The sequence below is a fragment of the Macaca mulatta genome, chromosome 11 (genome assembly GCF_049350105.2).
Source record: "Macaca mulatta isolate MMU2019108-1 chromosome 11, T2T-MMU8v2.0, whole genome shotgun sequence".
NCBI lineage: Eukaryota > Metazoa > Chordata > Mammalia > Primates > Cercopithecidae > Macaca > Macaca mulatta.
The window spans coordinates 138334533-138346696 of NC_133416.1; the positions used below are offsets into that span (position 1 = coordinate 138334533).

General features: G+C 50.7%; 1 protein-coding gene across 3 annotated transcripts in view; it reads left to right on the forward strand.

Annotated features, from left to right (window-relative positions):
- The first annotated feature begins 4676 nt into the window (after positions 1-4676).
- The window catches only part of ADGRD1 (adhesion G protein-coupled receptor D1), a 186780-nt gene continuing 179292 nt past the window's right edge, over positions 4677-12164 (forward strand). For all 3 annotated transcript variants that reach the window (XM_001104579.5, XM_077955845.1, XM_028830174.2), the window contains exons 1-2: positions 4677-5349; positions 5442-5478. In XM_001104579.5, coding sequence (XP_001104579.3) covers positions 5284-5349; positions 5442-5478 — 103 coding nt within the window. In that variant the 5' untranslated portion in view covers positions 4677-5283. The remainder of the gene's footprint in view (positions 5350-5441; positions 5479-12164) is intronic.

Consider the following 12164-nt stretch of genomic DNA (forward strand, 5'->3'; position numbering starts at 1 on the left):
GGGAGGCTTTTCTCTCCCACGGTCAGTCTATTGATCCCCGGGAAGACACTGATTGGTTTTGAGTGGGTCACGTGTACACCTTTGGGCCAATCACAGTGCCTGTGGTATGGAAGCGCTGCAGGCGTTCCCACTGGGTCCCGAGTGCCCCGCAACACCTGCAGCTTCTGACAGCCCCGTCTGAGCTCACGGGTCAGCGGAGGAAACGCCCTTCAAAAGGAAAGCCGGTGGGAGCCGGAGGGGAGGCTGGGCCGGTAGAAACAACACGCGTCCACGGTCCATGGCACGCTGCGTCGGAGCTTTAGTCCATTCCATGGCTTCTTTCCAGAATGTTCCATCCCTTAACCCCTCAGAGAAAGAATCCCCGAACTCCTTGACGTGACTTCCTCAGTGAATTCACCCCCAGGCTTCTAACACCGTTCATTTCCACGTACGTTGCGTGCTGCACACCCCTCCTAGCACCCTGCTGAAGCATTACTGCTCCGCCTTGCTCATCTCCACAGGAGCAAACGTGATGGACACACAGCTCTTGCTGCCTCTCACAGATATGCCGGCGTGTGGGAGGATCTGAGCTGGAGGGAGGCGCACCTTGGAGTGCTGTGAATCAGGCATCAGGGACTCCTGTGCTCACAGCGTGTCCAGCTCTCCCTCAGCATTTCGGCCACGCCACAGAATTCTTTGTTCAGGCCCAACCTGTCCTCCTGGGACGTCTGAGCTGCTCAGCACCAGGAAACACCCTCTGTCGTGCACAGGCCATCAGCTTTGCAAATGATCCAGTTACATTCCCATGGGCAGCTGGCGTCACACTTTTTGTCCCTGTACAATTTTGAGTGGAGCCTAATCACAGTGTAAAGTCTCTTTCTATCTTTTTTTTTTTTTTTGAGAAGGAGTCTCGCTCTGTCGCCCAGGCTGGAGTGCAGTGGCGCTATCTTGGCTCACTGCAAGTTCCCCCTTCCGGGTTCACACCATTCTCCTGCCTCAGCCTCCAGAGTCACTGCAACCACAGGCGCCCGCCACCACGTCTGGCTAATTTTTTGTATTTTTAGTAGAGATGAGGTTTCACCGTGTTAGCCAGGATGGTCTCAATCTCCTGACCTTGTGATGCAGCCGCCTTGGCCTCCCAAAGTGCTGGGATTACAGGCGTGAGCCACCACGCCCGGCCAGGTCTCATTTTTAATGTTTAATTAGCATCCTGCCAGTGAAGTCTGATATATTTTACCAAAGTGTAACAATGTTTTGCATTCCTTAAGTACAGTACACATGCATGTGGCCAAAAACTATGACTTGAATGTTAAATGTGAGGCTGCCTGCCGGGCACTCCCCACCCAAGCATAGAAAGAAAACAAAATTGGGCCGGGTGCTGTGGCTCACACCTGTAATCCCAGCACTTTGGGAGGCTGAGGCGGGTAGATCACGAGGTCGGGAGTTTGAGTCCAGCGTGGCCAACATGGTGAAACTCCTTCTCTACTAAAAATACAAGAAAATTAGCCGGGCGTGGTGGCTGGTGCCTGTAGTCCTAGCTATTCAGGAGGCTGAGGCAGGAGAAATGCTTGAACCTGGGAGGCAGAGGTTGCAGTGAGCCGAGATCGCGCCACTGCACTCCAGCCTGGGCGACAGAATGAGACTCCATCTCAAAATAAATAAAGAAATAAACAAATACAATAAAATCCTGGGTTCCTTCAAGGGGATTTCCAGCCACCTAGCTAGCCCTGAGAAATATATGAACAACTTGAGAAGCAAGAAGGTAATAGTAGCGTGAAACAATAGTCGAGAGAGTTGGAGTCAGGAATTCATTGCTTCCCTATAGAAACTAAAGATAACATCGTCGTAACAAACGTCCCAGAGTTGTTTTTCAGAACCTGGACCCCCATCAAATGGATCTGTTGACTTACAGACCTCAGATATGGGGGAGTGGAGAGCTGAACTCCACCACCATTCTATGTTCTTTTTTTTTTTTTTTTTTTTTTTTTTTTGAGACAGAGTCTCGCTCTGTTGCCCAGGCTGGAGTGCAGTGGCTCAATCTCAGCTCACTGCAACCTCCATCCACCTCCTGGGTTCAACCGATTCTCCTGCCTCAGCCTCTCGAGTAGCCTCCCGAGTACAGGCATGTACCACCACACCCAGCTAATTTTTGTATTTTTAGCAGAGAGGGGGTTTTGCCATATTGGCCAGGTTGGTCTTGAACCCCTGACCTCAGGTGATCCACCTGCCTCAGCCTCCCAAAGTGTTGGGATCCACCCCTCGGGGCCCACCACTGTTCTTTGTTCTAACTTTCTTCCTGAGGGGCCCGGAGGAGGTCATGCCCACAGGCCAGAGCTAACATTCTTTTTTGCTGGTGTCGAATTTTTGGACAAAGGCTTGCCTTCTTAACCAGTCACAAATCAGAAAATCTATACTCCCACTCTACGACCTGTGGGTCCCCACTTCAAGCTGTCCTGGCTTTTTAGGTCAAACCAATGTGTGGCCTCCAGGTATTATTCATGTGGGACTTAGCCTGTAACCGCTGCCTCTCCACCTTGAAAAACCCTCCCCCATCAGCTATCCAGGAGTTCAGGTCTGAAGTGTGAGCGGCCAGGTTCTCCTCGCCTGGCGCCCTCCTCTAAGTGCCTCACTCCCTCTCGCTGCAATCCTGACGTGCATGTTTGGCGATGCTGCGGGAAGGCAGAGCCACGCTGGGTTCAGTGAGAAAGGCTGAGTACCCACCAAGTACCAAGCCCTGTCCTCAGGGCTGGGGCGCAGAGTGAACAAGCAGAAAGAAGTTATCTGCCCTCATGGGGCCTATGCCTCAGTGGGGAGAGACTGACAGTAAGTGAAATAAACGTCTAAGATATGAAGTACATTGGATCGTGGTTAGTGGGATTGAAAAAATACAGCAGGGGCGAGCTTTAGGGATAGGGAGACCTGCTGTCAAGGTGATGTTTGGAACCAAACACCCCGATGTTTGGGTGATGGGATGAGACACACGGAGGCATCAGAGGTGCTTGGTTCCAGGCCCATGGACCACTCAAGGCCCTGTCTCAAATCTCCAGGCTTTAAGACACGCTGCTTTACATGGAGGTGGGTTCTCCTTCTGGGCCTCTGAACAAGGTATGAGACAGGACACGGGCAAATAGCATGAGGCAGGAGGCACTCACTCGACTGTAGTCCAGGATGGACAGCCAGAGTGAGTCTGCGGATGAATGCAGACGCCTGCAGGGCAAGCTCTGCTGAATTGGTTTTCTATCTAGTTTTTATTACAGCCATTGAATTGGGGTGTCTCCCGTTATCTGATGACAATTTTATGATTAAAAGAAACCATGCTGGCTTTGTTTGTTCATGGAGATGGGAAAGGTCCACATATTCAGCAATCTGTTGAATTCTTCCAGGTTAAAACTGGGGCTGAGAAGAATCTGCAACTGCCTGTCCCTCCCTTCACCTCTTCCAGCTAGAGGCAGTGGGGGACTGGAGAGCTGATGAAACGGCAGAGATAAAGGTTGTAAATTAGTTTTCCCTGAAGCCGACCAGCCTGAGCAACAGGATAAAGGTCGTTATTACAGACAGCCCTGGGCCTTTGGAGTTCACAGTTTCTCTAGTGCTAGGAGATGGAACTCTCTGGAAACCTTCTCCAGCTCCACAGAGAGGCTCAGGCTATCAGAGGATCTGAGTGGTTATAGGCTGCAGGCACGAGTTAAAAATAATCACCTAACGTTTTGACAGCACTTTCTTTTTTTCTATCCCACAGAGATTGGAAGTCATTTCTTATCCTCTTTAGGAAGCATGTTGGATTCGGGGTTCTTAATTCCCATTTAAAGTCAGGACGATTGAGATAACTGTATCAGCTAACGTTTACTGGGTGTTGTGTTATACTTGCTAATAATAATCATAGCTAACATTTACTGAGTGATAATTTTTCTTAATAAAAAATAGCAGCATTTATTGAGTGCCACATATTTTCCAAGTACTGCCTGAAGAGCCTTGGATCTGTCCTCTAATTTATTGTTACAGCCCCGAGGAGGAGGAACTGTTAACCCTCATTTTGCGGATGAGGAATTTGAAAACAGAGAGATTAAGTAGTTTGCCTAGAAACACAGCTGGTGAATGCGGGAGAAACTATGAAGGGTAAGTATTACTGAAATCACATAGCAAATATAGCTGTGATTGCAATTATAGGGTGTGTGTCTCTGTGTGTACACGTGGATTTGGAATAGATAGGATAAACTTTGGTCTTGGGTAAACTGAGGCATGTCTGGAGAAGGGGCTCTTTTCTGTCACACTGAGAACATCCTCCTGGTGCTGGGGTGGGGGGATATGCGGTATGGTATAATTGGGCAGCGTACCTTGTAATTAATTCTGTAGCTTTCACTGACGTCTGAAAGGATTAAAGAGAAAAATGTGGTAAACACTTAATATGGAGGGCACAGTGGGTGTGCTGGTTTTTCTTTTCCATCCCTCTATCAACTTCATTCTTTCTCGGAGGCAAACAAGACTCAGATCTAAACAGAGTTTATGGTTTGTTTTGCATTTTGTATTTATTAATATTTATGCTGACTTCGAGGGTGCCGACCAGAAGGCATCAGTAACACACACACAGCCCGTGTCTGTCTGGCTTGATTCTGAGCCTGAGATCCTGAAAATATTTCAGTTGTTGTTAAGAGGCTGGAGTTAGGACCCAGGAAGGACACAGCAGTGGGGATATAAATAGAGAAGGAGAACAGAACAAGGTTTGAGGAGAGAGACTTACATCACTCACTCCCTCTCCACCCAGAGAGCGGGACGGAGGTGTGAACTTGAGCCAGACCAGAAGGAGCTCCAGAGCGGCCGCAGGACGAGTCCGAGGAGCAGGCGGGCGCTCCAGGGAAAAACCACGCACAAAACCTTCTTCAGAGAAAAGGGAAGCACCAAACCTGACCGAGACAAACGGAGGCTTTTTAAATAAAAAGAAAACACCGCAGGACAAACAGCCTCCCATCCCCGGGCGCAGGTCGCGGTCACAGTGGTGACCTGGGATTGCTTTCCCAGGACTGTGAGTCGGATTTGGGTTTCTCCTCCCTGCATTCCACAGCTGCTCTGGTCATCGCAACGTGTTTATTGATCACTGAAGAATCTCAAGTTTTGAGACAAGGAAGAAACACCCATTAGGTCTCCAAAACAGCTGCGTTTCACAAACTTTAAGGAGACAGAACTTTTTTTTCCCCCCTGGAACCTGTGAAAATGTCCCTTTTCCAAGGAAGTGAAGGTTAAGAGGTCCTGTTCTCACAGACCCTCAGGAATTTCACTTGGCTCCGAGCTTTGACCTCCCAGAAAGCCATGGCAAAGCTGCTGCGGCTGTGCTGCTGGTACTCCCGCCTGCTGCTATTTTGTTACAACTTTCAGGTAATGTCCCCAAGTGGCCAGGATGGAGACGGGCTCGGTTTCTCTGGAGGCTTTCCCCGAGCGTCTCTCACACTGTGGTCTTTTGTGTGCAGGTGCGTGGTGTCTACTCCAGATCGCAGGACCATCCAGGTAAGAGTGTTTCCTTCTCACGCTGAGCACCGCCCTCCCCTCCCTGCCTAATGTGGTATCCCAGGAACAGCCCACTTGTTCATCTCTGAGGCCTCAGCGAATGGCCCTTGCTGGGCTCCTGGTCCTCGACCTCACTGCCCCACCACACGCTGTGGCCCTGGGCAGCTCCGCTACCCCTCACCGGCCGAGTGGTGGACGGAGAAGCGGTTCTGGGCCCCTTGAGCTGGGTCATATGAAACGTGATTCAGGAAATAGGATCTCCTCCACTTGAATGCCTTGTCTGTCCCTCCCTCCCTCCCTTCCTTCCTTCCTTCCTTCCTTCCTTCCTTCCTTCCTTCCTTCCTTCCTTCCTTCCTTCCTTCCTCTCTCTCTCTCTCTCTCTCTTTCTTCCTTCCTTCCTTTTTTTTTCCTAGATGGAGTCTTGCTCTGTTGCCCGAGCTAGAGTGGCCCAAACCTCCGCTTCCCAGGTTCAAGCAATTCTCCTGCCTGAGCCTCCCGAGTAGCTTGGATCACAGGTGTGCACCACCACGCCCAGCTAATTTTTTTTTTTTTTGTATTTTCAGTAGAGACAGGGTTTTACCATGTTGGCCAGGCTGGTCTCAAACCCCTGATTTCAGGTGATCCGCCCGTTTTGGCCTCCCAGAGTGCTGGGATTACAGACGTGAGCCACCGCACCCATCACATGTCTTCAGGGCAGTTTCACTGGGGGACACTTGGAGCTCTGGCCCATAGCAGGGTCTTGGGACCTCCAGCCTCAGAGTGCTGACCAGCTTAGCCTGGAGCAGCCCATGAGTGGGACTCAAGACAGAGGGCCACCCTTGGTCTGGCCCCAGAGCCACATTCCTTTGGCCATTGTGACACCAACCAGGAAGCATCAGGATGGGGCTTCTCCTGGGAGCACAGGGAGGCACACGCCCTTTGCTGTTGAGAGTGTGGGCGCACGTTCCGGTCAGCCAGGGGCAGGGATGGGAAGACCAGGCTTTCTGGGAGTGGCGGGCAGTCACGGGGTAGTTGCTTCCTGCTGGAAGTTGCAGGAGATGGGGAGAAGACCCTCTAGTGCCTGAACCCCTGCTGGGAAGCCTGTTGTGAGCACAGCCACCGCCCCAGCCCCACCAGAGCTTGGCTGGGCACCTCCCTGAGCACTATTGTATGGCCCTGCCTGTCTCTGATGGGAAACCAGCCTTTTTAAAAAAGATTATTTTTATTTTTATTTTTTCAGACAAAGTCTCACTCGGTCACCCAGGCTGGCGTTGAGTGGTGAGATCTCAGTCTCAGCTCACTGCTACCTCTGCCTCCCGGGTTCAAGCAATTCTTGTGCCTCAGCCTCCCAACCAGATGGGATTACAGGCCCGTGCCACCATGCCCGGCTAATTTTTGTATTTTTAGTAGACACAAGGTTTTGCCATGTTGGCCAGGCTGGTCTTGAACTTCCAACCTCGGGTGATCCCACCACCTCGGCCTCCCAAAGTGTTGGGATGACAGATGTGAGCCACTGCGCCTGGCTGGGAACCAGCCCTGAACGATCAGACAGAAATGGGCTCAGGCCAGCCCTGCGGGCAGATCCCAGGGCGATGTCCAGGCCTCCAGGGAGAGCCCCTTTCCTGGGTGGAACACCAGGAGACTGCTGGGGTCTAGGGCCAGGGGCTGAGCCTGCTGGGGTCTAGGGCCAGGGGCTGAGCCTGCTGGGGTCTAGGGCCAGGGGCTGTGCCTGCTGGGGTCTAGGGCCACGGGCTGTGCCCTCAGCCTCTGTCTCCTCTCCGGCTGCCCGGCAGCCCCAAGCCAGGATGTTCAGGCATCGTCACCTCGCCACCACCTCCATCCACCAACGCAGGGGTGGGGACGCTGCCACTTCTCTTTCGTCCACATGCGTAAGGAGCTCCTTTTAAAAAGGTGTGGAAGCTGTGCGTTTCCACTCGTTCCCCTCTCCTCAGCCAACTCACTGAATGAAAGAAACAAGGGCTCCTGTGGCTTGGGAATGAACAAACACACGCAGCGCTGCGTTAAAGAGAGGATGTGTCTGCCTTGGACACCTTGCTTCTCATGAATGCAGGCCTCCTGGCTTGGGCTGGGCTCTCCCAGTACGGGAGAGGACTGAGAGAAGGGGACAGGTGGCCCCTCGAACTGCAGGGCGGTCAGGCAGAGCTGCGCACCCGGGTCCTGCAGCAGGCAGGTGGTCCCTGAGGCCCCAGCATGGCTCTCGCTGCTGCTCAGTGTTGAGGAAAGCTGTGCGGATACTCCCCAGACTTCTGCTTATGATACAGAGCCCACACACATCCTCACACATGCACATGTGTCCACATGCCCCCATGCCACATGTCTACATGTGTCAACATATGCCCACATACACCAACACAAATCACACACATCCACACATGTTGACACATATGCATACACACGCACATACCCAGATGTCTACATGTGTCAACATATGGCCACATGTCCACACACATCACTCACATCCACACACATCAGACATGTTGACACACATGCATACACATGCAAAAGCATCCACACATCTACATGCATCATGTGTCCACTTGCATCCACACATGAGTGTCCACACACTTCACATGTGTAGATACACATGCACAATATACACATCCATGCACACACCCACACCCACATGTGCCAATGCTTGTTGACATGCATCAACACACATGTATTTACACACGTTCACACATGTCCACACATATCCACATGTCTACACACATGACCACACACATTCACAGACCACACACATCCACATGCGTCTACACACATCCATACATTTCTACACACATGCATACATATGTGCACACATTTACACAAGTCCACGTGTCTACACACATCTGCACATGCTTGCACATGTCCACACACATGCACACACATACACACATACCCACACACGTACACCCCACACACATGTCCACACACACTCATACGCATGCACGTGTCCACACATGTCTTCACATACTCACACATGTGCACACACATGTGCACACATGCACCCTCACACATTCACACACATCCACACACGTGCACACCCATTTACACAGCTCACACATCCACACATGCACACCTATGTATACACATGTACACACACATGCACTTGCATTCTTGACTCTAAACTTGAAGGAGCAGTTTGAACTCAGTCTTTGTTCCATATAGAACCTTTGTTCTTCCAACTCTGGATTTAGGGTAGAAATCAATGTTTCCTGATCAAGGCGCCGTCTAAGAGAAACAATGGCCGTGCTGATGATGGTAGAAAGGGATGGAAGGGCGTGGTGACCCGGAGTCTGTGTGGGAAAGCACGGTGAAGGCGACCACGCCTCCTGAGCTCTTGAAACCGAAAGATTTCTCTCTCCTCAGCTTTCCAGGTTCTGGCAGTCCCTCTCTTTCTCCTCATCCTCCCTTGTCCTCCTCTTACTGCAAAATGTTTTTGACCTTTTCCTTTTTTCTCTTCCTTCCTCCTTCCTTCCTTTTTAGAATAATGGTGAAGGTGGACACTTTGCTTAATGCTTAGGTGTCCTCTATGAACAAAACATCCTGCTGCCTGCCTTCCTTCCCTTCCTTCTCTCCCCTTCCTCCTCACTGCTCCCCTCCTCCTCCCCCTCTTCCCCTTCTCCTGCCTTCTCTCTCACTTTGTTTCCTGTCTCATTTTCTTTTTTCCATTTTCCTCCCTCATTTCCTTCCCTCCCTCCCTGTCTCCCTCCATCCTATCCAATCCTTTCTTTTTTTTTGAGACAGACTCTTGCTGTGTCGCCCAGGCTGGAGTGCAGTGGCATGATCTCAGCTCACTGCAACCTCTGTCCCCTGGGTTCCAGTGATTCTCCTGCCTCAGTCTCCTGAGTAGCTGGGACTACAGGCCCCAGCCACCAAACCTGGCTAATTTTTGTATTTTTAGTAGAGACAGGGTTTCACCATGTTGGCCAGGCTGGTCTCAAACTCCTGACCTCAGGTGATCCACCTGCCTCGGCCTCCCAAAGTGCTGGGATTACAGGTGTGAGCCACCGCGCCTGGCCCCAGTCCTCTCTTTTTGTCTTCTTTTCCCACATCTCAGACTCGGTTCACCCCATTTCCTGCTGAAAAGCCCCATCCCTGGCTGTCTGTGTGAACCAGAATCTAGGGGACTCCTGCATGTTCCAGCTTCCATCCCTGAGGCTCGCCTGCCCCTGGGGAGCCCTGGTAGAGGAAGCCTGGCCCTGGAGTGTCTCCTCAGGAGTGCTCATGACGGGCACGGGCGCCCCAGACACACCAACAGAACCAACCTGTTTCCATCGCGAGAGAACAGCTCCGTAATGTGTAGTATTTCATTCTAAAGAGTGCTAAACAGCTCTGAAAACCGGCCAGTTTGTCTGCACGTTGGGCCTTTCGAAACACTGATTTCACATCATCCTCGCAAGAGCCCTGCGGTGGTGTCATGCCCTCGCACCGCAGGTGAAGAAGCGTGTCTTTCAGACAGACCAAGCGATTTGCTCAAGGTCACAGGGCTCAGAAGACACAGTATTAAGCCCAAGAAGCTCACAGCGTGAGGGGAGTTAGGGGGGACAGACGCAGACAGAGATTCTTGGAAAACAGCAGCCGCGTGGTCAGTACCGGGACACAGGTTCCCTCAGGTGCTAGGGGAGCCTTAAGGAGGAGTCCCCAGTATAGAGCAGAACCCGGTCTTCCAAAGGCCAGCCTACTTTCCACCACAACCACACCAAACTGTATTATTTTGTTAAAGGTTCCCACAACTGTTAATCATTTCTTGTTTTCTCATTCTGGCACTCAGCACTGTGCCTTATGCACAGGAGGCATCCAATACATATCTGGCACAGTGGCTCACGCCTGTAATCCCAGCACTTTGGGAGGCTGAGCCAGGAGGATCACTTGAGCCCAGGAGTTCAAGACCAGCCTGAGCAACAGAGTGAGACCCCACCTTTATAAAAAATAAACATTTAGCTGAGCATGGTGGTGCATGCCTGGAGTCCCAGCTACTTGGGAGGCTGAGGTGGGAGGATCACTTGAGTCCAGAAGTTTGAGGCTGCAGTGAACCATGATCACACCACTGCACTCCAGCCTTGGTGACAGAGTGAGACCCTGTCTCAAAAAATATCTGTATATTTATTGACTTGTCTATGCACAGTCACTGAAGATTTGCGAGTCATCTGGTAAACCGCATCAGTAAAGCCAGCCAACCAGCAGGCATTCGCCTCACGGGAGGCTGCTTTGGCTTGTATCACCTGCTTTGCCTGTCTACACTGGCAGAGGTAGCCAGCTATTTGCCAGATCTTTATGTGTACCATGTAGAGAGGTATTTCATTTTGTAAGTAATTGCCAAACAACTTGAAATCATTTTAAGCCTTTGCATACTCTGTGCTTATCTGTGACCATAGATTGTCATTCTGGAGGAATTATAGAATGGCGTAGCTGGGGTGCCGTAGGGACTATTGAGCCCCTTCCCACTTTACAGGGAAGCCAGGAGGTAGGTTTGGAGAGGGAAATCCAGGGTCGGCAGAGTCCGGGCCCCTCCCTGCATCTGGAAGCTTTTCCAGGGCCCCAGGCTGCCCGATTTCTTGCCTCTATTCCCCAGGGACAGCCTTCTGAAGCCGAGATGGTTGATTAATCTGAATCCATAAATGCCACTGGCCAATAAATTGCAGGCCATTCTTAAAAAGTTTATAAGCATGCCATTGTATAGATGACATTTGTAATGAGGAAAAGGGAACTTAAAACAAACCCAAAGCCTGTCATTACCCAGCAGTGTCCTGGTCCTGGGGCACACGGCACAGCTGGCTCCAGCCGTCTCCAGAAGTTTGGGGCGGTTCACTTCACCCGCTCTATTTAGGGGTCTGGGAGGCCAAGCAGATAATTACAGTAATTATCATTCCTTAGATCTCCATCGTGCCGTGGAGTTTATAACGAACTGTCGGAACCGCTAGGCCATGGCGGAAACTTGATTCCTCATCTTCATGGTATTTATAATAGAATTTTAAAGAACAACATTTAGATCCAGTTGAAGAAATGGAAATTTGGCAAATAGAGATTTTCTAAATACTAGAATTATATAGATAATTATAGTCTATGTTTATTTATTTATTTTTGCATTTTATCATTCATTCTACCTGTATAGTTAGTTTTTAAATCGCTAACATTAAAAATCTGGGAGATTTCAAATGCAAAAATCTCTCTCTCTCTCTGTCTCTCTCTCTGTCTCTCTCTCTGTCTGTCTCTGTCTGTCTCTCTCTCTCGCTCTCTCTCACACACACACACCCCTCCCAGGCCCCTTGTCTTAGACATGGGGGATTCAATGTAAATAGAACACTCAAGGAACAGAGTCTGATTTGGAGACAACACACATATACTAACAAAAAATCCCAAACAATAGTAAATGCCATGAGAAAACCAAATAAGGACCTGAAAGAAAGAGCGGACGGTGGTGGCGACGAAGGCGTGGCATGAGGGGAGGGGTCCTGTGAACTGAGACCTGAATCATAGAACCAGCTACACAAAATGTGGGGAAGAGCATTCCAGGCAGTGGGAACAGCAGGCAAAGTTGTGCAGGAAAAATGAGCTCCATGTGTTGGAGGCCGAGGAGGATGGAGCCACGAAGGCCAGCCCAACCATCAGCAGGGGCCGGTGTTCCTCTGTGTGGTATAGATTCCAGCTGGACCGAGTCAGTGCAACACCGAAGATTATTCCCCTACAGGAAACCAAGGGATAAA